At 55.1% G+C, this 27,266-nt stretch overlaps 1 protein-coding gene across 1 annotated transcript in view; it reads right to left on the reverse strand.

The window, feature by feature from the left end:
* Window positions 1-27,266, reverse strand: part of GALNT9 (polypeptide N-acetylgalactosaminyltransferase 9) — a 104,351-nt gene that overhangs the window by 39,624 nt on the left and 37,461 nt on the right. The window contains exons 3-5 of the mRNA XM_057746158.1: window positions 14,414-14,580; window positions 12,078-12,252; window positions 7,576-7,773 (exon numbers count right to left, since the gene is read on the reverse strand). Of these exons, the coding sequence (XP_057602141.1) occupies window positions 7,576-7,773; window positions 12,078-12,252; window positions 14,414-14,580 (540 nt within the window). The remainder of the gene's footprint in view (window positions 1-7,575; window positions 7,774-12,077; window positions 12,253-14,413; window positions 14,581-27,266) is intronic.

Raw genomic sequence — 27,266 nt, forward strand, 5'->3', positions numbered from 1 at the left:
AGCAAAGGCTCTCGGTTGTCCCCAGAGGCCCTTGCAGCCCCTGCAAGGCCAAGACTGAAAGCTGAGACTGCTCCCGCCTGTGCCGGCCTGCTGCTCGCACAGGTGTGAAATCGCTCGTCAAAGAAAACAGCATGAAAAATTGTTCTCAATCACAATTTAAAAGAAGCATTTCTGCTCCCAGTAACTGGGGCATCAGAAGCAAATGCCCATGAGTTGTCCAAGAATAACTGAGGCATTACAAGCTGATTATCCCTTTATTTGTATAAAGATCCAACTTGTCCTGTCATGACATTTGAGCCACAAATCTAACAGTAACGAAATTTTAATGTCATCTGTGACGTGTAATAGCAAGCGCTTGACTGCTTAAGTTACAGTTCACCAACGATGACAGATATTTCCCTCATTTTCTTAACAACGACACAAACATCTCAGGGTGATCTCTGATGAATTGAACGGCCAGATCCCTGCCAGGTCTATCATAGCTGGTAATGATTTTTTATTACTGCTCAGAGTTCCAAAATAAACTTAAAATAAACTCCGAAGGCGATGGTAGCAGAATCAGCTGGCATTGAATTTATTTGCATGAGAAATTCTTGCTATGATTACAGAAAACAGCCAGGGCCGAGGGGTTCTCAGGTTTGGCTGAGGCGGGCGGTTGGGGGAACTTGTTGTCCTGGGGGCATCCTTACATCTGGACAGATGGGCAGCATGCCGGGTGCAGCACAAAGCATCTCCAAAAATGGTCCTTACCTGGGCTCCTGCCTTGTAGACGCAACAGACATATGGACACACAAAGATGCACAGACATACACAATACACACGCACACACACAAATACACACATGCAACAGACATACAGGCATACACGGATACATGGACACATGTAGACACACATGCAACGCACATACCCACATACAGACACACACCCAAAGAACAGATATACAAATACACAGACACATGCAATACAAATACATGGTCCAACAAATATACCCACAGATATATACACACACACACAGATCCACACGTACACACCCAAAAGCACACAGATACATGCAGATACACATACATACACACACACAACATCCAGAGAAACACACAAGTGCACCCACACACACAGAAACACAGACCCACACCTGCAGTGAATACACACTCAGATACGCATATAACATACGCACACACAGAGACACACACCCAGACACCCACACATAGACAATACACATGCCTGATTCCATGGAATTCTGGAGTTCTTTTCTGTATAAATGGGAGCCGATAAGATGAAGATCATGAACGGGTCCCTCAGCCTTCGGGAGAGTGACAAGGGACACGAGAGTCACCTGATCTCGGCATCTTGAAGAAGAGCACATGCTCACAGGCAGGGCATGGCCAGGCCATCAGCACAGCACAGCACAGGGAAGGTGGGTGCAGAATCGCACAGCCTCGTTGCCGACCTGGTGCAGGGGCCACACACACGGGTGGCAACTTTGTGGGGAAACTGGTGTGGCTTGGCTCAACCATCTTGGAAAAGTCTGAAGCTATGAATAGAGAGCCAACAATATGTGTGCAGTGATGCGGCGACGACCCGGCTCGGTGCGCACGGGCTGTGTGACCTCGGGCAAGTCGCTCAGCTCCTCCGTGCTCAGCATCCCTGCCCGTGACACGAGAGGCAGGAAGGTGCCTCCTCCACAGGCTGCTGTGCAGATGAAAACGGCGTGGAAGAGTGTCTGGAGCCTGGGAACCGTTGGCTGTTATTATTTCATCCCCTAATTCCACGGCTGGCATTTATCCTCAGAGACTAATCCAAAAGCTATTCACACAAAGCTGTGCACTGCAGCATGAGTTATAGTGGCCAAAGGGAAATCAGCTTAGCGTCCATCAGTGTAGACGGTGGAATGAATTTTGAGCCATCCCTCTGATGGACGGTTAGCTACCCAGCAGGCGTCCTGGTTATCAAGACCCCCAGCACCACGGGAAGTGACACTCGGGAGAGTATAAGTAACAAGTTATCAAGGAAAATGTCACTCTCCAACTGCTGCAATGAGAGAAGCAATTATGTGTGTGCGTGTGCATGCAGGTCTGAGTGTGGGTGAGTGTGAGTGTGTACATGTGTCTGTGTGCTTGCATTTGTATCTGTGTGTGCATCTCTATGCATGTGTGTGTGTGCATCTGTGTGTGATTTTGTGCACATGTGTACGTGTGTGTGTCAGGCCCTCATTCCACGCTACCCTGCTTGGTGGGTGGAGCGTGTGCTGGGTGATGGCCCCTCCGTCGACCCCACAGCATCCCCCTTTTCTTCTGGGCATCTCTGGCCCCACTGCAAGCCGGCTTACACCCAAGGTCTCTCCACATCCACCAGACATGCTGGCACGAACCCGGACCCCCCTGGGGACAGGGGTGCAAACCCACACACAGGCTTCGTGGCCCCAGGAAGAGGTGAGCCTGGTGCCCCAAGGGCTGCAGCTGCCCTCCCCCAGGCGGGGCTGGCATATCGCGGCTGAGATGCCCGGCACCCGCATCCTGCTAGCAGCTCGGAGCCACATGGAGACGGGGACAAACACGCTGCTGGTCGTCGGTCCCGTTTTGTCCTCATTCAGAACGTGGGAAATAGCTCCATTTCCATGACATGGTTCACGTGGCCAGCCACCCCAGCATGCAGGACCCCCTCCCCATGCGCCCAGGAAGCCATCCTTCTCCTTCTGTCAAGACTGAAATACTTCCCTCCAGCAATCCAAGCCTTCTTTTCACTCTTTTTTCCTCCTTGAGCTTCAAAGATAATGAATGGCGGAAATTTCCTAAAGTAAATCTTCACACAGCAGCCTCTCCTGGGTTAATTTCCCACCCAGTCTCTGGGGCGGGTGTGCAAGCTGCGTCCTTCAGGAGAAGGGCAGAAGGACTCCTCCCCCAGGTCCAAGGGAAACGAGACATCCCAGAGTAGTTTTCAGGAGAGACCCTTCCAGGCCCACGCGCTGGCCCCAGGCACGCACTTTCCCAGCCTGGAGTCGGGGTCTTGTGATGTGTAGGGTGAGAGGCTGCATCAGAGGGTGTCCAGGAGCCTTTTCTGCAGGCGCTGGGGCACCAGAGCTTCTTCTGGGGGATTGGCTATTGCAGGGAGGGTGTGGGAAGACCCTTCCATGAGAAGGTGGAGAGGAGGGCCATCCTCTGGGTAACAACCTCGGAAGCCGAGGACCTCAAGACTGCCCCTGGAATCCTGTTACTCCTGACCCTCCAGCGCAAGGGGTGTGAAGCAGGCTGCTGGGAGGGGTGAGGACTGCGGCACTGCCCCGCCCGGGGGATCAGTGGCAACTCAGCAGCAGCGGATGGTCACCAGGTAGGAACGGGGGCCTGGGTTTTCCAGAATCTTCTTTTCGGAGAGTAGATATCAATTTCATGTGAAATCTCTTAAGTGTAAACATTGGTTCCAATTTTGAAACATATATGGTACAAGCCAGGCAATAGGCTGCGACTCAGAGGCAGCCTTTCCTAGAACTTGAAGGACGCGGTGACGGGTGCTGTGCACACGGAGAGAGGAGATTCAGAGCACCTTCTTCTCTCCCCAGGAAGAGAGGCTGGGGGTCTGGGAGCTGTCCTGAAGCATCCCCAGGCAGGGCGGTGAGTCCCGGCGGGGAGCCTGCTGAGGGCCCAGCGGGGTCTGGGGAGGCGCTGCTCGGCTTCCTCTCTTCCCCGTGGGACGTACCTCATCTGGTTTCCAGGGAGCCTTGGCCGGGTATGGTTAAAGCCATCATACGGGCCAGCTGGCCATCAGCCCCGCAGGCAGCCTTGAGAGGCCCCTGTCAGGAATCTGCTTCCCCACGGGCTACACACACACGCACGCTGAGGATGCAGTTCAGGAACGGGCTGTGATGGTGGCACCGTGTGCACCTGAGGAATGTCTGTGATTGGCACACGCAGCATCAGCCCTGCGTGCCTACACAGTCTCATCTCAGCCAGGCTGGGTGTCGGCTCCGTCCCCATGGGGACGCCCTCCTGGAAGGTGCCCAGCAAGGCTTGGGGTTTCCAATCGCCAGGGCTCTGCAGAAGGCCTCTTCTGGACATTGGTCATTTTTGGTTACCCAGTGTATTCATTTCCTGTGGCTGTGAAACAAAGTACCATAAACTGGGGCTTCAGGCAAGAGACATCTGTCCTCTCACAGCTCTTAAGGCCACAAGTCTGAGGTCAAGGTGTGGACAGGGCTGCACTCCCTCTGAGGCTCCAGGGGAGGCGCTGCCTGCCCCTTCCAGCTCCTGGTGTCCCCAGGTGTCCTGGGCTTGTGGCTGCTTCCCTCCCATCTCTGACTCCAGAGTGGGGTGGCTTTCCCTCTTCTGTGTGTGTCTCTTATAAAGACACTCATGACGGCATTCAGGGCCCAGCCGGGTGATCCAGGGTAACCTCCCCATCACAAGATCCTCATTACATCCGCAAAGACCCTTTTCCCAGTGAGGTCACATTCATGGGTTCTGGGGGTCAGGACGTGGATGTGGCTGTCTGCTGTGCCCAGTCTTCCATCTCAGCCTTCTTATAAACACCCCAATATCTTTTTGGGGAGACCACCTCTCTCCTTGCACATACTCGCTGTGGGATGGTGAGTCCCCAGAACTTCCCTTCTGTGAAGGTCACCAGGTCCTTGTAGGACCCCTTCTCGCATCTGCTTCCAGGAAGAATAAGGGCAGGGCTTTGTGACCAAAGTTCGGCCATTGCCGCCTCTGTCCTGGGGACTGACTGTGAGGCGGAGGGGACGCCCTGTCTGTGGTGTCCAGAGAGACGTCTGGCTTTCCCGCTGGTTCCTCCTCTGACTGTGAGTTCTCCGCATCTCCCCAAAGCCGCTTCAGCTCACGTTAGCTGGCGCTCTTCTCTGTTGCTGGAATCCTCCAGGCCCCAGCTCAGAGGTGCTAATTTAACTGGCATGGTAAGCAGCTTGGGCATTGGAACTATTACTCTTTTGTATGTTCTAAAATCATTTTAAAAATCAATTCAACAGAGTTAAATCTACACAAAACAGGATACATTCTTTGAAAGTGTGTGGTCTGGGGACTTCTGTGGTGGTGCAGTGGTTAAGAATCTGCCTGCCAATGTAGGGGACATGGGTTTGAGCCCTGGTCCAGGAAGATGCCACATGCTGCGGAGCAACAAAGCCCGTGCGCCACAACTACTGAGCCTGCACTCTAGAGCCTGTGAGCCACAGCTACTGAGCCCACGTGCCACAATTACTGAAGCCTAGAGCCTGTGCTCTGAAACAAGAGAAGCCACCGCAATGAGAAGCCCGCACACAGCAAGGAAGAGTAGCCCCATTCACCACAACTAGAGAAAGCCCGTGCGCAGCAACGAAGACCCAACACAGCCAATAAATACATAAATAAATAAATAATTTTTTTTAAAAAAGTGCGGTCTGAGCAGTCTGACTGATGGAGACGCTGGGGTAACCCTGTTCCAGTCCAGACAGAGAATGCGCCCATCCCAGGCTCCTTGGCCCTTCAGGAGCCCTCCCACCCCCACCTCCTCCACCAGGGGCCTGCGTCCTCTGAACTTTTCTGCGCATCAAATCGCACAGTACATGTTCTTTTGTGTCCAGCTTTTTTGCTTCTGCTTCATCACTTTGAGTGTCACCTGCACTGTAACCGGCGTAACCGTTTGTTCCCTTTGGGTTCTGAGAAGTATCCCGTTACACGGATAGGTCATGCTTTGTTGATCTGTTCACCTGTTGAAGGACATTGGGGTCCAATTCAGGACTATTGTGAGTAAAGCTGCTGCTACGAACATTAGCATCTGTCTCTCATGTTTTCATTTCTTTGGGGCAAATACCTGGGGTGGAAAGGCTGGCCAGACAGAAAGTATTTTTACCTGTATGGGAAACCACCAGTTTTCCAAAGCGGTCTTGCCAATGTCTTCTCCCACCGGCCACACTGAGAGTTCCGACTGCTCCGTAGCACCGGCCCCCGCTGCCGTCAGTCTGTCTGTCCATTCTAGCAGGTGTGCACTGGGACACTGTCATGTTTCCCTACTGACTCCATGGTGGGCATCTTTCTGTGAGTGTGTTAGCATTTTGTCCAACTCCCTGTGTGTAGTATCTGTTCAAGGCCTTGCCCATTTTTTATTTGGGTTTTGGCATCAGGGTTTCCAAATGCTCTCCAGGTAACACAATAAGGAGCAGTTTGAGACAACGCTCAGAGTATCCTTCCTGCAGCTTGGGGCATCCAGGCTGCTCTACACTTAATTTCTCACTGGACAGCTCTTTGCCAATGGAGGGGAAGTGCCCGGAAGCCCCCAAAAAACTCTCCTAGGGGAAGAGAGAGGTCTTTCAAAGGTTGCCACGATGGCCAGTCTCAGTCACTCAAGGGCAGAGTGGCCTGTTTCAGCAGGGACACACCAGTTGTATGGATGAGGGAGGCAGGAGGAGACCCCATCCTAAAGGAGGTCTGGCCCTAAAATCCCAAACCTCTGTGGGGAGACCTGGCCGAGGCTCCAGGGGTCAACAGATGATGGAGACACACATTCATTCTAGGAAAAAATACCTCCATCCTGCTGGGGCCCCAGGAGAAAGTGGAGGCCCCACTAGACTTTGAAGCACAGATTTCCCAGGGGCTCAGCAGCCTAGGGAAGTGGAGGGAAGTGCTGCAAACTGCAGAAGCTCCGTCGGTGATGGAAACGAACGAAGCAAGCCAGGTGCAGGAAGAGTGGCAGCGCAGGTACGAAGGCAGAGCGGCAGGGAGACATGGGGAGTGGCGGGCACCACAGGAAACTGAAGACCACCACCCTAGACAAGGGATCTCTTCTCGGCCCCAGCGACTGTGGCCTTGTGAGAACGTGTGCTTTCCCATTTTATAAAGATGCTGGGTTGTGTATTTTTAACATGTGAAAATCTCTCAGTTTTCATGTTTGGGAATCGATTCAAAAGAAAATAAATGCTTTGCAGGACGACCTCTGGGGTCTGCGGAAACACCTGCAGTCTCTGTAGCGTGTACACGGCGTCTGTGGTCTCCTGGTCTCTGCTCTCCCTGCTTGTGTTACGACATTTTAGGTGCTGCCTCTTCCTCTGTCTGTCTGTGTGTCTGTGTCTGTCTCTTCCTCGTTCTGTCTGGGTCTCTGTCTCCTTCTCAGTCCTTCCCTGCATTTCTGTTTGGTCTCTTGGCCACCCCACCCCCGCCCTGGCTTCCTCTGTTCACCTCTCTTTCTTGTTCTCTCTCACTTTCCTTGGTGTCTCCCCTGTTCTGCTCTCTCCATGTCTGTGTTCTCTTTCTCAGTCTCTTTTACCAGCTCTTTCTCTTTGGATGTTAGATCTGTCTGTCTGTCTCCCTCTCCCTCCTTCCCTCCTGCCCTGACCTTGTCATCTCTCAGGTCACAAACTGGAGCCAATCCCAAGTCGCCCCATCACATCACCATGCCCCTCTGCACACCTGGGCAGCCCCTGCATCCCATCACTTGTACTTCCCCACCTGGCGCCAGGCCCTGGCTTTCTGCAGAGGAACGTCACCTGTCCCTCCAGCCCCCAGGCCCCCTGCGGCAGCCCTGCCCCACCCCCACCTCACGCTGTCCTGGCTCCTTCCAGGACAGGCCCTGCCTTGGTGGCCCCGGTGACCAGCTCACCTGATGGGCGCCGCCTCGTCGCCGCGGTCCAGCCAGTCCTGGGGCGGGATGATGTACATGCACCAGAGGCCCCAGTTGTAGCCGTGGGCTGCACTGGCGTACTGCTGCACCTCAAACGTGTCATACTTGATGTTGTCGATGGCGGGCAGGACGATGCGCCGACGGTCCTCCCGGATCCGTGTGAGGGTGGGCTCGGCCCTGCGGGAAGGCGCACGCCCGTGGGGAAGGGCATGGGTGGTGGGACCCCCGCCCCGTTCCCTGAGGCAGGGAGCCCAGAGCCAGGCGGCTGCACCTGCTCTGACAGCTGGCTGGACCGCTCGCCTGCACAGGGTGGATCCAAGGGCTCCACCTCTGGAAGCCCCGGGGTTGTCTGGGCTGCACTCCTGCCTGCCCGAGGTCGCTCCTTTCCTGGGCAGCCCATACAAAGGACTGATGGACACCAGGGACACGGACACACAGTTAGGGCCCAATCTCTGACACTTCTGAGGGGCTGTCCAGGCTCCAGAAACCCTGTGGGTCTGCTCGGTCTGTCCCCTCACAGCTCAGCCACTTCCTCCAGCGCATCCCACTTCCTGGCCCTCCTTCCCTGCATGGGTAGAGGTGCATTCATTTACAAGCATGAACTGAGGACCTATTATGTACCACATCCTGTTTTAGCACACTGGAGCACATTCATGAACTAGAAAAGAAAAAAAGATCCATGCCTCAGGGAGCTTAGGATACACTGAAGGGACAGAAGGGCGACCAAGTACTGTTGTGCAGTGCACAACCTACACAAGAGTACATGGTGACCCTGACTGGGCGGGGGTCGGAGGAAAGACAATACTATATAAGTAAATGATGTATTAGGAGGTGATAGGTACTGTGGTGGAAAAAGAGAGCAAAGTAAGGGTGATTTGGAATTGCAGTTTTAAACAGGGTGTCCAGTGTAGTTTGCACTGGGTGATGACCAAAAGGAGGTGTAGGATGTAGTGGTTGGAGGAGCGGGGGGCATTGCAGGCAGAGGGAGTAGCCAGTGCTGAGCCTCTGGGATGCGCTGGTGCACTTGGGGAGCAGCTAGGGGACTGGAGTGGAGAGACGGGCAGAGCAGGGAATGAAGCCGGAGAGGAGAGGGACCAGAGGACACGGGCTGTCGTCTGTAGATTCTCTGCCCAGGGAGTCCCCGGGCAAGCAGGTGTAACTTCACCCCGGAGACGACCTTGTGTACTGCAAGGATGAGATGCCGCCTGAGGGCCTGTCACCGAGCTGGAGCTCAACGCGGTCATGAGCAGCCTGGTAACTGGGGGACCAGAGAGACTGCAGGGGGATGGGGGCCCAAGCTCAGGCAGGGACAGCTGGGGCGGGGTGGGGGTGGGACAGTTCTCTGATCCTGCCTGGCGAGATTCGGCCATGTGGCCGGCCTTCCTTCCAGTCCTTTCAAGTGAGAGCCTGGTATTTACCTGCCTTTCAGCTTGGCGAGGGGGATTAATTAATTACTGTTAGCAAAGTGCTTCAGAGATGAAAAGCTCTCTGCAGATGCCACCTCCGCTAATAAGGCAGGATCTTTGTGGAGGCAATTCTGGGAGGAGAGGGCTATTTGCAGATGGATAACTGGGTTTTCAGTTGTGAAAATTAAAGTTATGCCAGTTTAAAATTGCGGTTTTGATGTGATAGACTTGTGGTTCTCCCAAATGCTCTGTGAAAGCTCCAAGAAGTTTAACTTATATTAGGGCAACAGAAAGCCCTCCAAGTATAGCTGTGCAGTGCACAACCTGCACAACAGTATGGAGTGACCCTGGTGGAGGACATGAATGTCATTAATGATAGAAGGTGACAGGTGTCATGGGAAAAGGAGAGTCGCTTCATGAGGGTGGCAGAGGAGAGGAAAATGGGAACCAGCAGGGGAAGTCAAAGCAGAATGAAGTCAAATATTGGTCAGGGATGTGCTGGGACAGAAGCAGTGCTGAGAACAAACTCTCGGTCCTGGGGTGACCGAGATGCCTCAGTCAGAGTGGAGGGAACGTGCAAGGAAAGGACTCCACTCACCTGCCTACCAAGCACCAAAGCCCTGGTCCACCCAGCAGGAGCAGTTAGGAAAATCAAGAACTTTGAGAGACCCCGAAGGCCAGACCCTTGGGGGCCCCAGCTGGGGACACCCGGGCAGGCACTGTGGGACTTGATCAGCGTGGCCACCACGAACCCCTCCTTACAGCACGGGCAGCCCCCGCATTTCCCTCGGGGCACATCTCAGTGAACGTCTTAGTTTAGGCTTCACAGAGTTTAGAGATATGACTTGGGAGATTTGATACAAAAATGGTGAGTTTCAATTTCTTTTGAAATGGGGCAAGCTGGCCACCCAGGGCTGACTTTTCCCTGCAGCTCAGCTGACAGGGGCTGCAGGCTGCCCCCAGGTGTAGGGCTCACACTCCCCGTCCACTGTGGCCCCCCAGCGGACTCTCCTAGTGTCGGTTAAACTTAAGGATCATGAGATGAGATCATCCTGGGTGACCTGGGTGGGCCCTAAGCCCACTGACAAGGGGTCCTTAGTAGAGAGAAGAGGAGAGACACAGTCACACAGAGAGGAGGCATGTGAAGACGGAGGCAGAAATTGGAGGGATGCGGCCACAGCCCCGAAGCTGGGAGAGGGTTGAGTGGTGTCCTCCCACAAAGATTTGTCCATCTGGAACCTGGGATGTGAGCTTATTTGGAAACAGAGTCCTTGCAGATGTAATTCAGTTAAAAGGATGAGATAAGCCTGGATTGGGGTGGGCTCTGAATCTAAGACATGTCCTTCTAAGAGAAAGGAGAGGGACATTTGAGATGCGGACACAGAGGAGAAGCCACGTGATGATGGAGGCAGGGATGCAGGGATGTGGGCACAGCCCTGAACGCCTGGAGCCCCCAGAGCTGGGAAGGCGGGAGCCTCCTCTTCCAGAGCTTCTGTGGGGAACATAGCCGTGCCCGCAGCTTGATTTTGACTTCTGGCCTCGAGCTGTGAGAGAATGCATTTCTGTGGTTTTGAGCCACCGGCCTTTGGTCATTCATTACAGCAGCCCCAGGACCCTCGTGCACTGGATGACGCTCCCTCCACCCACTCATCTCCAGCCCCTTCCAACACAGGTGGTCCCCTGGGTTCCTGGTTTGCAGTCCCAGTTAGGCCCTTGTCTGACACCCGAGGGCTGGAGCCGGCACCGTCAGTGGAGGGGGAGGTTCACAAGCATCACATGTGTTACCCTGGCAACAATCCCACTTTCTAACATCCCCACTCAGCACAGGAGGAAGCTGAGCCTCATCTGGGGCATCACGTTGGCGGGTCAAGCATCACGCTGCGATCCTGCACACCAAGAGCCTTCCTGCGGGATCGCCACTCTCTGCCCTCCCCACCCGGCTACCATTTATTCCTCTCACTACCCCTGCAGGGCCTGGCGGGAGAGAGGGTTCAGGGGGCACCTCCCAGATGCAGCCACCAGAGAGGAAATTAAGGAAACAAGCCAAGAGCCCAGGACACTTTCCAGAAAACTTTGAAGCATGTCCTGCTGTTCTGTCATCACATCCTTAGGCACCTGCTGTGAGAACATCAGCTCACCGCCTGCCTAGGGACCACAGGGTCTGGAGAGAGGTGCCAGGGCCACCCCCACCTCTGACGCCCCGTGTGCAGCCCACCTCCCCTTTGGATGTGGACAATTTGCTGGACAACTGACTGTTCTTAAGGTATCACTGGCCGTCTTTGGGCACAGCCTCTCCGGATGGCCCAGGGCTCTACCCTCACTCATGAGAGTCCCCAGGTGGGGGAGCACAGACGCCTGGGCCCCATCCCAAGACCCTAGGTCACACAGACCTGTGTTTCCTGACAGCTCTCAGGGGCTACTGATGTTGCTGGTCTGAGGTCCACACTGAGTACCGAGGACCTACAGGGTCCCTGCCTCCCTGGGGCAAGCACAAGCCCAGGACAAGCACCCCAGCCTTCCTGCGGGTGGCCCTGGAGCACCTCTAGTTCATCCTGTACACGTGCTCCTGAGTCACTGTGGTATCCCTGACGCTCCCCTGGTCACATCCCCTCCAGGTTTCTCATTAGAAGCCCACCTCACCCCTGCATGGATGGGTGGGAGAGAATGGGTGGATGCTTTGATCTAGAGTTTTCCATAAGGATGAGAAATTGCTTCCAACTCATGCCCTAGACTTAGGTCACACACTAACTACACGTTCGTGCAGCAACTGCCCCCAACCTTGTGTGTATTTCCCTGAACTGAGGTCACATGAACAGCCTCGTTTGAGGGTCACCCGCTAGAATGACCAGCCAATTCAAAGTCCTCTGGGAACAAGGTGGGCACACAGATCAGTCCTCGTATATACACACCACAAGCAGGGTTCTGGGTTCAGGAGCTGGGTGTGGAGTGGCCCCGTGGCAGGACTCAGCTGCCCCCATACCCCCCCGCCCCCGGCCCCCCCCGCCAGGCTTATCCTCTTCGCTCAGGTCCTACAGGTGCCGCCGGACCTCGCCCAGGGCGCAGCCCCGCCCTTACCAGCCTGTGCTGAACTCCACGTGAGCGTCGAAGAAGCCCACGACGGGGGCCGTGGCGACCTTCCAGCCCTGCAGCCGCGCCCGGATCAGGCCTTCCCGCCTGCTATTTCGGACGATCTTCACAAGGCCCGGGTACCTCTTGCTGACGTACTGGTCCAGGTTGAGCTTGAGTTCCACTGCGGGGGACACAGAGGTCTTTCGGGCGTCACACCTTGGGAGGGCGTGAAGTCACCGAGACCACGGTTGTTGTGTGCCCCGGATCCGTGTTTCATAGACGTTTAAGAGGACCCACTGTGGCTGGATTGGCTGGAGGCGCTGGGGGGACCTCGGAGGACAAGACCCCCACTTTATTCAGACAGAGGCATGTATTATGAGGACAGGAGAAAGCAGGGCTGAATTACTCAGCTGTGAAAAGGAGTGCAGTCCATGGACAGATGGATGGCTAAACAAAGTGTGGTCCATCCACGCAATGGAACGTGATCCAGCCTTAGAAAGAGGAAATTCTGACATGTTACAACGTGGATGAACTCGAGGACATGATGCTCAGTGAAATAATCCAGTCCCCAAAGGACAAATCCTGTGTGATTCCACTTATTATGAGGTCCCTAGAGTAGACAGATCCACAGAGACAGAAAGCAGGGTGGTGCGTGCCAGAGGCTGGTGGAGAGTGGTGGGGAGTTAGTGTTTAATGGCAACAGAGTTTCATTTTGGGGAAGATGAAAAGGTTCTGGAGATGATGGTGGTGATGGTTGCACAATGATGTGGATGTACTTGCTACCCCTGAGCTCTACACTTATTTTGTATATGGTTAACTTTGTGTTATGAGAATTTCAACTCTATAAATTGTTAAAAAATTGATGAGGGCCCAGGAGTCTACATGAGGAAGCTCCCAATGGCCAAAAGTGCAAGCTACAAAATGAGTCACAATAATAACAGACTTTAGCCAATAAAAAGAAAAAGAAAAAAGGGAAAAGGGAGTGGGCACCTGAGTGGGGTGGGAGCTTCTCCGGGTCGGCTGGGCAGGGGCAGGGGTGACCTGTCTGTGAAGGTGACAACGTGGGCCGTGACGGGGGTGAGGAGCCGGCGGGGAAGAGTGGAGGACAGTTACAGGCGTGGGAAAGGAGCACCGAGCCCGTGGAGACACCCTTGGCCAGTCCCAGGGGTGGGGGAAGGGGTGGGGAGGAGGGATGGGCTCCGGGCTGAGTAGGAGGGGCCTGCGAAGGCTTTGGACCCAATCCTTGCTCCTGGACCTTTGCCAGTACTCCTGTGCCTCGGCTGTGCAGGCTTCTTGCAGGAGACCCCTACTGCCCATCACCTCCCTGTCAATCACCAGGCTCCAGTGGACACTCGCGGGAGCTCCAGCCTCTGGTTCCTGGAGCAGCCTCCCCATGCACTGTCCAGCCCTATTCAGGGCCCAGCAGGGTGGTGCCAGCCACCCCATTCCTGCTCCCTTGACAGTGTCAGGCAGGGCTCTCCCCGGTGTAGACACAGACCAGACTTTCCTCCACCCCTCCCCCACCCCCACCCCCGACTTCCGAATGATGGGGAAGACAGGGAAGGAGGAGGGACCCAACAGGCCCAGCTCAGCACACCAGGACCTTGGTGTGGGGGCTGTGATAGTGGGACCCAGGCTCCTCCCACTCTGCTTCTGCAGAGGACCTGACCAGGACAGGCTGGGGTGCCTCTGGACCCTTGTTGGGGGCTTGGAGCCCCATGTGCTGGGAGGGTGCAGACAGTGTGCTGGGCTGGACCAAGGCTGACGTGGGGTCATGCCAACAGGCCCCCAGGGCCTCGGTCCCGGCTGTAAGCACCAGCCCAGCTTCCCCACCAGCAAGGCTCCCATTGTAGCTTTGTCCATTAACAAGATGCAAAGCCGTGACTAGCATATGGGAGACTCAACACACTGGGGGTCTTTCTGGGGACAGCTGTAGGGGCGGAATAGCAGCCTCGCAAAACTCAGGTCCACTCAGAACCTCAGAACGCAACCTCACTTGGAAGTAGGGTCTTTGTGGATATAACTAGTTAAGGATCTTGAGATGAAAACCTCCTGGATTAGGGTGGGCCCTACATCCAAAGACAGATGTTCTCATAAGAAGAGGAGAGACACAGACACACCGGGAAGAGGCCTTGTGAAGACGGAGGCAGAGATGGGAGGGACGTGGCCACCAGCCCAGGACACCAAGGATGCCGGCAGCTGGGAGAAGCTGTGAGAGGCAGGAAGGACCTCCGCCGGAGCTCCTGGATGGAGCACGCCCTGCCCACACCCCGAATTCAGGCTTCTGCCCTCCAGGGCTCCAGCACACCCCCCTGGAGGGGCGCCGGGCTGGCCCCGCTCACCGTTATCGCTGTTGTCGTCCACCAGGATGACCTCCTTGAGGAGCTGGGAGGGCGTGTGGTTGACCACGCTGTGCACAGAGCGCAGGATGACCGACAGGGCTTCATTGACAAAGATGAACACTACGGAGATCTGGGGCAGGTCATCCGAGTAGGTCATCTGTCTGCATCTGCGGGAGGGATGGGGGGTGGGCAGCGGTCAGTGCCGGGACGTGATGGGGAGGTGGGAGCCTGGTGTCCCCGCAGGAGGCCCACTGGGACTAGTTCTAAATCCTGCTACCGACGGAAGAGCAACAGCAACACCGCAGATGGAAAAGGACAGAGCACACTGAGAGAAACGGTGCAATGATGTTGGTCTCAGAAGCCCTGGACTTCCACGCTCTGCGCCTGAACCCTGCTGTCTCCTTGCAGAAGGTCAGGGCACTTGCACTTGTAAGGGGTTAAAATCCCACTGGGATCACACAGAGACTTTTTCCTCGACACCCTTGGAAGAGAGATAAAAGGGGTGGTGATCATCTCACAGTGTGGTCAGGGGAGGGTCCGGGAGAGCCCAGCCCAGATCCCACATCACCCCCCTCCCCAATGCCCAGCTCTGTCTGACCCCGGGTGGTTGTGGAGCTGGCATCTGCTGGACAGGTGGCATCTATTGAGTGGGTCCTGCACTCAGTGGGCACTGTCCCCTGAAGTGGAATCTAAGTAGACCATGATGGGCTGCCCAGGAGGGCAGAGCGCAAGTGTCAGATGCGGGCTATTGAAACAGGAGAGATGTCCGCGTGGGACAGCCTAGACATGGCTTCTGCCTAATCTCAGCATCGAGGGCAAAATAGAAGGATGAAGTATCTTCTCCCAAAGGTCTTATCCTGGTGGTAGGGATGTGGGAGGGGAAAAGAAGGGGGCAGGGAAAGCAAAATATTCCATGTTGGGTGTAGGAAGAGACCAGTGAGTGGCTGTTAATGTAATAATGGAATGGAATGAATTCATGAGGGGGCAAAGGGAGCTGTCAAAGATAGAGAAATGAGAAAAAAGGGAACAAAAAATAAAATAGATAATAAAGATAAAGTAAGACAGAAGGAACCCAATCAAGCATGTTGGCTGCTACAATAAATGTAAATAAACTTACTCTCTCCTTAAAATGGCAGAGGCTTTTCAATGAAGTTAGATACACACAGTAAAGCACACTTATACATGCACACATTCACTCAATCACATGTAGCTCTGCTGTTTGTGGTTTACAATAGCACAGTTAAAATACAGGGATTAAAAAAAAAAGATTGGAAATATAATCAAGTGAGAAAGGGATGCCAGACAAATACCAGCCCCCACAAACCAGAAATTCAGCACGGATATCACATAGGATGGAGGGCTCATTATGAAGGAGACAGAATAGTTATATAAAGTGTTATCACAAAGTGACCTGGCAGCTGGGTATAAAAGGGAAAAACTACTAGGGAAGTAAGGAGAGTCTGATGAAACTCCAAGTGTGCATCACCTTCAGACTGGGCAGACTGAAAAAGTAAGACCATGCCAGAATTACATAAGGGATCTTCTAATTCCTTCGGGGAAATTTTTTTCCTTATGAAAGTGGTCATGTATTTGCTAAATAGAAAACCTTAGATTTTTATGAAGCAGGGATTTTACAGGCAGGGCTGTGTCTGTGGGCATGTGACCTGGGCAGCACTGGGGAGGGCCCACTCCCATCACAGCCTTCTCCCTGTGTGCCATGTGCTTCCTAGACTCATAAGGTCACCGGTCATTGGATTAGGGGCCACCCTGCTCCAGCATGACCTCATCTTCACTAATTACATCTGCAACAACCCCATTTCCTAATCAGGTCACATTCTAAGGTGCTGGGGGGTAGATTTGGACATATCTTTTGGGGGACACAATTTAGCCCATAATCAGTAATGCTTATCCTACACCTGGGGAAAGAGCTTTATATTTAAAGGTGGGGGGAGGGTGCAGTCATTGCAGTTATCGGGGGCTGAGAGGGTGGACACAGCTCAGAGCTGCCTTGGAAAGATAACCAACACTGGGCATAACCAATCATGACAGTAACCAACAACTACACCAACCAATCATGAGGATAATTGATCATGATTATAAACAATAATGATGACAACAGACACAGATGATAACCAATCGTGATAACAACACTAACAGATAACCAGTCACGATGACAACCCATCAGGATGACGGCAGCAGTTAAGGGCTCCTGGCAGGCAGCACGTGCTCTGCGCTCTGCATGTATCAGACCTCTAGCTTCCTAGCAACCCTAACAAGGACCTAATATCCCCGTTTTGAAGATGAGGCTCCTGGGAGCTAAATCCCGCCTTCCGTAGCACATGCTGGCATTAGGATCGGACCCAAGCCGCCAGCTTCAGGCAGTGGTGGCGCTGTTGCCCTGGCCAGCGGGCAGCGAGCCTTCCAGGCTGCCCTCCAGCCCCTGCTCACGGCTGGGGTACGAGCACCAGCCCGACTTCAAGATGGACCAGAGCCCTGCATCACTATCGCATTGATATGGGCTGTGGTGCTGCCCGGGAGATCTCATCACTCAGAAAAATGCTTTCTGACAAGAAGACTTCACTCCATTTCTCTGTAGAGGAGAAAAGTTGGAATGCACATTTTTCATGAACTTGCAAAATGTGTAAAACAGGGGGAAAAAACCTTCAGGAAGGAAATACATCTTGAGAGTGACTTTGATTGCAGCTGCAAACAGGCAGGACACGTTTGAAGGAGGTGTTCGCAGAGGCCTGCGGGGGAGGGGCTGCAGTGCCCCCACCCCAGACGCCCAGTCACTGCACCTTCTCCCCAGCTCACCGACCTCAGGCTTCCTCACCTGGCTTCTTTAATGTCTCTAATCCCCTCATTGCAGGCCCCCCAAGAGCTGCTCCTTCACCACTGTACCCCCAGACCCCAGAGCTGTGCACACAGCAGGGTTTACGAGCATTTGTTGACATGCAGAAGGAAGAACAAGTGAACAGGCTGCCACAACTCCCAACACTCGTGGGGGAACCCCTGTCTCAACACGCAGCGTCCTCAGCGCAGCAGGAGCCTCCACGCTGTGTCCAGGGTGTGGAGGAAGCCGGTGGACTCAGGGGCAATGGGGGCTCTCACCCCTTCCTCTCCCTCCACGACCTGGTCAGGAGGCCAGGGACCTCTCGGGCTTAGCCACTGGGCCACGAGGGTTTGTTCTAAAGAGCTTCCAAGTAGCAAGAGCCAGTTTGTGCTGCCTATGGAGAAGCCACCAGCGTCCACAGTCGTCTCCAGGCAACACACCATGCGGGAGACATCCTTCCAGGGGCTGGAGGCCATGCTCGGTGGGATGCAAGTTACCTGCCCCTGCTTCCACTCGCAGGGCACAGGGGACAAGCAAGCAAACGAAGGATGTGACTTCAGAGAGTGGGTGGGGCTGTGGATGATAAAACAGGGTGATGGGGTGGAGCAAGCCTGGGGCAGGGGGTCTTTAGACCAGGCAGCGGGGGAGCCACGAGGAGGTGCCGGGAGCCCAGACCCGCGTCAGTCTGCTAGGGCCTCCGAAACAAACACCCAGACAGTTATGGTTCCACGTCCTGGAGGCTGGGGGTCTGAGATCGAGGTGTCACAGGGCTGGTTCCCTCTGAGGCCTCTCTCCTTGGCGTGGAGTCGGCCGTCTCCTCCCCATGTCCCCATGTGATTGTCCCTGTGTGTCTGTGTCCTGATCGCCTCCTCTTCTAAGGGCACCAGTCCTGTGGGATGAGGCCCGTCCAATGGCCTCATTTTACCTCCATCACCTCTTTAAAGGCCCCATCTCCACACACAGTCACATCCAGAGGTCCCAGGGGTCTGGGCTTCAACCTGTGAATTGGGTAGGGGTGGGGGAGGCGGAGGGGACACAACTCAGCCTGTAATGAGACCCAGAGGACAAGGAAGGCCCAGCCAGGCGAGGATGGGGGCTGTCCTGTGAGGCAGGAGTATGTGCGCACGTTTGCCATGGGGATGTCGCACTTCTGCTCATCTACACTTAACAAACCACCCCCGTTCCAAACATTTGCAGCTTACAAATTGTTGTTTAAATTAGAAATCCTGCAATATATATGGCTCAATTTTGTCCAGCACAAATGTGCATAAAAATGATCTGTTTTCCCTATCATATAATCCCCTTCTCAACTGAGAACAAGTGTTTGTGTTAAGTATTGAGCAGAGGGAGCTCCCTGGCATCCAGTGGTTAGGACTCGGCGCTTTCACTGCTGCAGCCCAGGTTCAATACCTAGTCCGGGAACTAAGATCCTGTAAGCCGTGCAGCGCGGTCACAAAAAATAAAAATAAAAAAATAAACATTGAGCAGATTGAAGGGGATGTTTCTCGCACACAGGTAGATATGACGTCAATGAGGAAATAAGAAACCCTCGCCTAAAACCCTGTGGAAGACAAAGGATGTTACCTTCGCATGCAGCCTCCTCCCCGAGCTTTTCTTTACAGTCTCTGATCCCAGCTACCTGGCTGCTAGCGCACTTGGACTTGACCTTAGGCTGCGGTCCTCCTGTCCTGCCTTTGCATCAGCACAGGCTCCGGTGGCCTCTGGGCGGGACGGTCCCACGATGTCCCTGCTTCCGTCCTCCAGGCTGGTGGCACTGGGTTTCCCTGTTTCCTTTTGTGCCTGAATCAGCCTCAGTTTCAGGGCTCTGTGGCCTCCTCGCCCTGCAGGGGCCTTCTCTGCACCAGAGCCAGGGATGCGCTTGATATGTTGGAGGAAACAAAACTGACCACCACGTGACAGCCCTGGAATAGGTCAGTCTAAGCGGAACCAGAGGGTTCTTCTCTGTAATTAAAAGCCCCATTTCTGTCAGACAGAAAATAAACCATGTTTATGGTGTTTGGAAAGTATCAGAGTTCAGCAAGAGGGCTGCTCTGAGAGCTTGTGACCCAGGGGGGCCCAGGAGAGGGGCAGATGCAGTGACAGAGGGACTCGCGCATGGGGACAGAGAGAGGGACGTGGCCATGGGGGGACAAGGACCGTATCACCTCCTCCCAGGGCCTCAGGAGGTGGAGGGGGACCCAGGGCGCTCCCCCACACTGAGGCTCTTGGTTCACTGTAAAACTGAAGGAAGATGGGTGAACTTCCCCACCTGCTCTGGCAAAGCCTTGGCCTTGACTTTGGTCTCCTTGCCTCTCCCTTGATCCTCCTCCTGGATGTGCTCACCATCTGCTGAGAGAGGGCACGGCCTCTAGGACGTGTGAGCTGGGCCTCCTCTGACTTGACCTCTTAGTATGTTTCCTCTTGCTCACCTGATGGCCCACGTGGCCCCAGTGCCTCCAAGAGCCAGGCCTGCTCTTGCCTCAGGGCCTTTGCACACCCTCCCCTGCCCAGCACGTCTCCCCCACGCGGCCACATCACCAACTGCTCCTCTGCTCTGCCTCCCCCTGGGCTGGGAGCTCCCAGGCAGGGCTTCCTGTTTGTTTGATCACAGTCTCACGGCAGCTAGAACTGCAGACGCTCCATGGGCTCCCATACACAGCATCCAAGAAGCTTCCATTCACAGCTCCCGGCGGAATAAAACTGGGGCATGAGGTGCATGTTTAAAGCTGTGACATGTGTCGATGAAGCTCTGAGTAATTCTGTGTGAGGGAAACGTCAAAAGTCTAAACTTGAGGCTTGAATGTACACACAACACACGCGTGCAAACACCGCCAACACATGCACACGCTTGCCCACACTCACACACACCACACACATCCATGAGCCCTGACAGAGGGGCTGTGCCCCTCTTTGGGGCGTCTGCCTTATTTGGGGGTCTCTCCAGTCCTGGCTGAGCCACATCTAATCCATCCGGACCAGGGTTTCGCAGTCTCAGCCCTACGGACTTTGGGGGCCAGATAATTCAGGTAATTCTCTGTAGTGGGGACCGTCCTGTGCGCGATACAGTGTCTAGCAGCATCCCTGGCCCCAACCCGGGTCAAGACAACCCAGAATGCCTTCAGACATCACCAAATGCGCCCCGGGGTGAAATTGCCCATGAGACACCTTGGTCCAGGATCTGGGCCAGCATCGTCGGGCCTGCCGCCCAGCCCAGTGTGCCCAGGGACTGATGCTATTTGGAGTGCAACCCTCTCGAGGTCCCTTCCACCCGCTGAAAATCGAACGCCAGCTGGAGTCCTGTTCATCCTGTCTCAGGCTGTGGACGTTTGCTGTGGTCCTGCTCAGCCCCTTCCTTGTCCCCCATAACATGTGGGGTCCACCCCCCACCACACACTCTAAGCCTCTGGGTAGAATCCCAGCCCCTGGATGCAGGGAGGGGCACGACTGGGTCTGAACCAGGCAACTCAACAATAGGCCCAGGGAAAGACACGGTCAGAGCCATGGAGAGTTTGGCTGGGGCCTCGAGGAGATAGGATGTGAGGCTGGAGCAGCTGCATTCATCTTGCATCCAGTGGTCAGGATGAAGCCAATGAGGCCAATAGCAGAGCAGAGAGATGGTGAGATGCCACGTCCAGATGACAACAGCTGAGCCTCAAGTCCAACTCTACACGAAGCCAGTGCTGCCCCCAGACTTTGTAGTTGCAGGAATAATACATTTTCTCCTCATCTCTCCCCTTTCCTCTCTTTTCCCAGCTTAAGTCAATACGAGATGGATTTTCTGACACTCCTGATCCTGCACAGGTCCTGACACATGCGTGATGAAGGGACACATTTGTTTAATCTCAAGGATGCCCCTCAGGAGGGGTCTGTCCAGTCGGCTGTGCCCTAGAGTCCCTGACTAATCAAAGAAGGGAGGGCAGGGGAGCCGGTAGGTCCAATGCTCACAGTGGTTAGTCTGGCCACTGCCTAGGCATACACACCCTGCCCAAGGACGTCCCCATCCAGGTGAGCAGGGGGCTTTCTCACATTGTTGGTGCAGATGACACCAGCTGATTCATCCTAACCCTGTCCCCCTCCAGGACACAGACAGTCCCAGCTTAGGATCTCAGCTGCCTCGAGAGGAGGAGAGAGCCAACTGCCAACCCCCTCAGCTAAATTCTCAGCAAACCCCAGTCTCTGAGACTTGGGTGTCCCCACCATCCTGAGAGGCAAAGACTGAGCAAGGGGCTCTGAGAAGGAGCAAGAAAGCATCCTTGCCTTCCGCGGTTAAGAGGTGAGACACACAGGCAACCCAGGACATGAGGGGAAGTCTGCAGGGGGCTCTGGGAAAGTTTCCTCTGTCCTTAAAGAGGGACAAAATGTAGGAACATATTTATTTTAGCCCTTTGGAAAACTGATCTGTGAAGATGTGATGTTGAGAGCTGTGGCAACCATATTGTGACCATGAGGAGATAAACCCTATGCACTGAGCATGGCAGAGCACAGAGTTAGGAAGAGCCCAGGTCCCTGATGATGTCATTGAGCAACCAGTGAAACAACTCTGCCCTGCCCCCCACCCCCATCACCCGAGCTTGTGAACCTCTTGTTATCTGAGATCAGGAATCCTGTTATTGTTGCAGCCACTTCTGAGTTGTTGGGTTTTTCATCTGAAAGCATGCACAGAACATCCATTCTTTTTAGCGGGAATCCCAATCCCCCCTCGGAATGTCATCTAGCCCTCATACTCCCAGACGTCACCCCACAACACAACAGTCCAAGGTTGGTGCTGGAACAACAGCCCCCAAGTCCCCTGGGACCTGGCCACCATCCCCTGGAACTGCAGTGGGTTCTGCCACCTCTCGCCAGCAGGATGCAGTGGAAGGGATGCTACATAGCCTCTGAGCTGAGTCATGAAGAGCAACAAGGCTCCGCGTGCTGGGACTTTGTTCTCGGGCCAAGAGGCAACCAGGCCCTGCCCAGGCCGCCACACTATGAGGAGGCCCAGACCACACAAGGGGGCCACGTGTGGGTGCTTGGGCGGACCATCCACCTGCTGCCAGGCGTGTGCGTGGTGCCCCCCACCAAAATGATTCCAGCCCCCACCACTGAGCACCAGCCCCCGCATCACACCTTCCCAGCTGAGGTCCCAGAAGGTACCGCTCAAAGAGGCTCTTCCCCCCGTACCCCAACTGACCTTCTGCCTCTGAGTCCATTAAAATGTGGTTTGACGCAGTCAACTAAGCAGCAGTCGTAACCGGGATGGGTGCATTCCCCAAAGTCCGGTGGTTCTGTTCTTTTCTTGGCCACACGGTGTCCTGCACGACGCTGGGCACACAGTGGAAGCTTCCCGCAGGCTGGCCAGCTTCACGCCCACCCCATCAGGTCACGGCCGAAAGAGGAGCTGGGCTGTGGGCCCCAGAGCGGCTCTGTCGACTTCTCATGCCCCACCCGGAGCCAGAGAAGCAGGACATCCTCAACCACTGAGCCGTTTTGCAAAGGATTTATAAACCCACAGAGCAGCAGGCGCAGTTACAAGCTCTCGAAGCCACTTCCGAGGTCGTGGCTGGAATGCGTGGCGGGCGGCGTCCCAGCTGGCCCCCCGGGAAACGGGGCCACAGCACTGACACTAATGGAAATTTATGGGGACGCCCTTTGTGCTGCTGGAGAAATAAGCGCAGGATGGAGAGGGGATGAAGTGGCAGCGGGCTCCCAGGGGGGCAGCAAGCTTCTCCTCCTGACAGCAGGACACACATCCATCTCCTGCCGGAGGAGACGGGTCTGGGCTGAGCACAGACCCAGGGACGCTGCACTGTTGGAAACCGAGACGGATGTTTCTGGGAACAGCTGCCAGGAGGCTTCTTGGAAGCGCGTCACCAGCGAACGTGGATGCCTTCCTGACAGCGGCATCTGCCTGCTGTGTCGACATACTCCTGCCTCTTGGAGCGAGCCTGGAGTCCCAAACCAGCGCGGGCCACACCGACGCCCGGCCTCCCTGCCAGCCCAAGGCAGGATTGTGATGGGCACAGAGGCAGGGCAGCCCCATGGAAAACTGGCACCGGAGAGGCTGCTTGGGAAGGTGGGGAGGATGCCAGTGCAATGAGAAACAGAAGCAGAGAAGAAACAGAACAGAAACAGAAACAAAGCCTCCTGCTTTGGGGTCTTGTCTTTCAGAGACTGAGTCTGTCTATCTGTCCAGGCAGCTGGCTGCTAGACCTCCCAGAAACAATACGTACGTGCACGCACACGTGTGTGCATACACTACACAGGGGTACACGGGTGCAGTCACACGTGTACACACACAGGGGACCGTGCACACAGCCACACACCATGGAGGCATACTGGCTCGTATTCATTGGGGGAGCCTGTGTGCGGAGCTAAGGGTGAGCAGAGATCGCGGACTCATCCTCCTACACCCAGGCCCTCACTCGCAGCTGCGGGTGACCCACAGGTGACTTCGGAGAGACGCGCAGGCTCAGATGCGTGAGAATCACTGCACCACGTGTTTGACGAGAAGAGCACACACGCTACTGTCAGAGCTCAGACCGGTCAGAGACAGAGCACTGGAACGTGCCCAGAAAGACCCCTCCCACACCCCCCTCCTAGGAGCCCAGTGGGACAGTGACACTGGGGGTCGTGCACTGATGGGTACGGTCGCCGTCCAGCTGCCTGGAGGCCTGTGTGCCCCGGAGAGCAGATAGACTGCCAGAGTGGCCAGAGCACAAATTCCAGGGCGCAGCGCTGCAGAGGACGGACCCCAGGCCTCCTGGAGTGTCTCTGCCTGGGCAGTGAGGTCCATGAGGGCCCAGGCATGCAATCTTCAGGGCCTGTGACCTCCAGCCCCTCCAGGCACTCCCTCAGACAGTCCCTGGGGTCTCTGGGTCAGAAACCGATGACCTGTCACATGCCGGGGTCCAGCTCGGTACAATGTCTTCTGTTGCCCTCTGCAGCCCCAGCAGGGCCCTGAGGATGTTCAGGGAGCCCTTCGGGTGGACAATGGAAGGGAAGGGAGAAGCAGCGTTTGCTCGTCCAGCCCCCGACAGGATCTGGGGTAACCTCACATTGAGCAGGCCCTGCTTCCCCACCCCAGCAAATCCCCAGCTGAGACGGAGCCACAGGGCAGGTGGCCGTCCCTTTACCTGTCCGACTTTGTTAGCCTCCAGCCCTGCTGCAGGGAGTCCAGCCGGCTCTAAAGAAGAGCCCGGCCCACAGGAGGGCCAGTGGGTGGGGGTCTGTTCCCCTTGGCGACCATCCCATGAGGAGCAGGCTCACATGAGGGGCCCCCGCCCTCCGCAGGCGCCACCTTCCCTGAGCTCCTGGGCCTGGTGGGAGGGGAAGGGGGTCGACTGGCTACAGCAGTTCCACCCAAGGAGGAAAGAAACCAGCACGTTTCCATGACAACACCACGTTTTCCATCCCGTCCCACGTCTGGGACCCTTGCCTCCACTTGCAGACCCTCAAGGCTGGCGGTGTCGGAGCCTCCACGCACTGGGAGCCGGGATTGGCACGTGGAGCTGGCCTCCAGTGCCTCACGGTCGCCGTCCACTAAATCTGCACTTATTGCACTTGACAGCCAAGCCGTGCGCAGCGGAGACCATTAACACGCACTAAGACTTGGCCAACACCTAATGGGGGGACGTCACTGCAAGCACACGCAGCACGGGGTCTCGGATGAGCCCGTACGTTTTTATGATGCTGTTTAATTTGCATTTGCCGGTCTTCCTTCCATTATCCCATGGGCCAGTCTTAATAATCAAGATCTATGTAACGTGCTTTGTGGCATAATTAAAGCCGCTGCTTAATTAGAAAAGCTATCTACCTCCAGACAAAGGGAAATCAATAATGTATCTAACAGAGAAAGGTACAGAGAACTTTGGTTTGAGAGTGGATGGAATTGCCAGTTGGGGAAGGAGCACATGCTTACACACGTGTGCAGGCACACACATGCACACGCTCCTATATCCACGTGTGTCTCTGATGACTACACCTGCCAGATTGGATGGCTGGGCTTCAGGGGCTAAAGGCTGTTCAGGAAACGAAACTCTAAAAGTTTCAACAGGCATAGACTGAGCTTGCATTTATGCATTTACTCATTTACTCCTCCATGAGCGTTTGCTGAGGGCCTCCTAAGTGCCAGGACGTGTCACAACACGGAGCTGCTGCTGTCTGCGGAGGGGAGGGCTCCCCCAACGCCGGTTAGCCTCGCAAGCCCGCGTGTCAGCCTGCCGCAGCGCTGCCCTCGGGCCTCCTCCCCTGTGTGTCAGGCATCCTTAGCGCAGTGACATCAGCATCTCATTTCCTGTTGCGGCCCCTGGAAGCCTCAGCGGGCAGTACCAGGTCAGGGACTGTGGGTCAGGCTGTCGGGTGGGGCTGAGGTGGGCCACGGGGGGCTGGGGCTGGCGGGTCTCTGAGCGCTGGCTCTCAGGTCCTGGCCGCGTGGACGCTCTGCGGGAACGCGCTGGGGCTTCCTCACAACATGGTGGCTCGTGGTCTAGGGCTGGTGCCAGGCTGGGCGGGGGAGCCCCGAAGCCCTACAGCCTCACCTCCGCCCTCCTCGATGGGATGACCAGCTGCAAAAGCCCACCCAATTGCAAGGGGGGGGGGGGACACTGTCTCCACCTCTTGACGGGGGAGGGGCAAGGTTCCAGATGAGGGGTTTGCACCCACCTTTGGAAAATGTGATGTCACACTGGGTGATGTGAGGAAGGCAAGACTCTGGGAGAAGCATGTTCAGCTGCCTCCTGGATTTGTATGTAAAGTTTTGTGGGGTCACAGCCACGCCCGTTCACGTACGTGTCGGCTGTGGCTGCTCTCAAAGGGCCCCAAAGCCTGAAAGGTTTACTATCTGGCTCATGAAATAATGAGAAACACGCACCCTTTCCCCCCCTCCCCTTTCCTGACACAGAGCCACACCCTCGGAACCTCCAGGGCAATGGGTGAGGTCAGAGTGTTCACACAGAGCTCCCAAGGGCCTTGGAAGTTCCTGGGTGATGGGAGGGAGTTGTATTCTAATGAGGCAACTCTGGGTGGGCTCCTGGTTGGGGACTGGTCACCAGAAGGACCAAACCATGATTAGAAGTTGGAACTTTCAGCTCCACCCACACCCTCCCGGGAGGAGGGGGCTGAAAGTGACGCTTAAAATGGCTCATGGCTACGTGATGAAGCTTCATAAAAGTCTCGAAAGTACGGGATTTGGAGAGCGTCTGGGTTCCCAAACACATCCGCGTGCTGGGAGGGTGGGGCACCCCAACTCCTCAAGGAAGACGCTCCTGTGCTCAGGAGTCCTCCCAGACGGCCCTGTGCATCTCTTCACCTGGCTGTTCCTCCATGTCCTGTATAATATCTTTATTACATCATCGGCCAGTAAACACAAGTGTTCCCCTGAGTTCTGCGAGCTGTTCTAGCAAGTGTCTCACGTCGAAGAGGGGTCAGAGTGCCAGGGCAGCCTGGATTTCAGACCAGCATCTGAGTCCTTCACGTGTGGGATCTGATGCTGACTCCAGGCAGAGGATGTCAGAACTTAATCCAAGTGTAGGACAATCAGCTGGTGTCAGAGAATTGGTTGGTGTGGAGAAAACCCACATATCTGATGTCAGAAGTGTTGTGAGTGTGGTAGCAGTATGAGAGTAAAGAAAAACAGTGAGTTTTTTTGTTTTTAACAAGTAGCCTTTTTCAGGAAAGGTTTTCTGACCCCCTTCCTCCCTGCCCCCCCCCCACCGAAGACCATAAGGCACAAGGATATTGTATTTCATTCAGCAGCTTTTCCACCCACTGCTGTACTCCTCGGGTGCCTCAACATCTCTCATGGTGTTCCTAGATTCTGCCCACATCCCACCTGAGGATGTCATCAATCTCCTTCCAGGATCCTGACTGATCCAGGGGCCCGACTTGAAGGCCGGCAGAGCTGATGGCTAACAGCATCATCCCCTAGATCAAGCTGTGCCTGAAAGCCTACCATTCAGAGCCTGAGCCAAGAAATTCCCTTTTTTTTGCTTAAGCCACTTCAAGTTGGGCTTTAAGTCTTATCATCCCAGCCCTCCGAGT

Source organism: Hippopotamus amphibius, chromosome 8, assembly GCF_030028045.1.
Source record: "Hippopotamus amphibius kiboko isolate mHipAmp2 chromosome 8, mHipAmp2.hap2, whole genome shotgun sequence".
NCBI lineage: Eukaryota > Metazoa > Chordata > Mammalia > Artiodactyla > Hippopotamidae > Hippopotamus > Hippopotamus amphibius.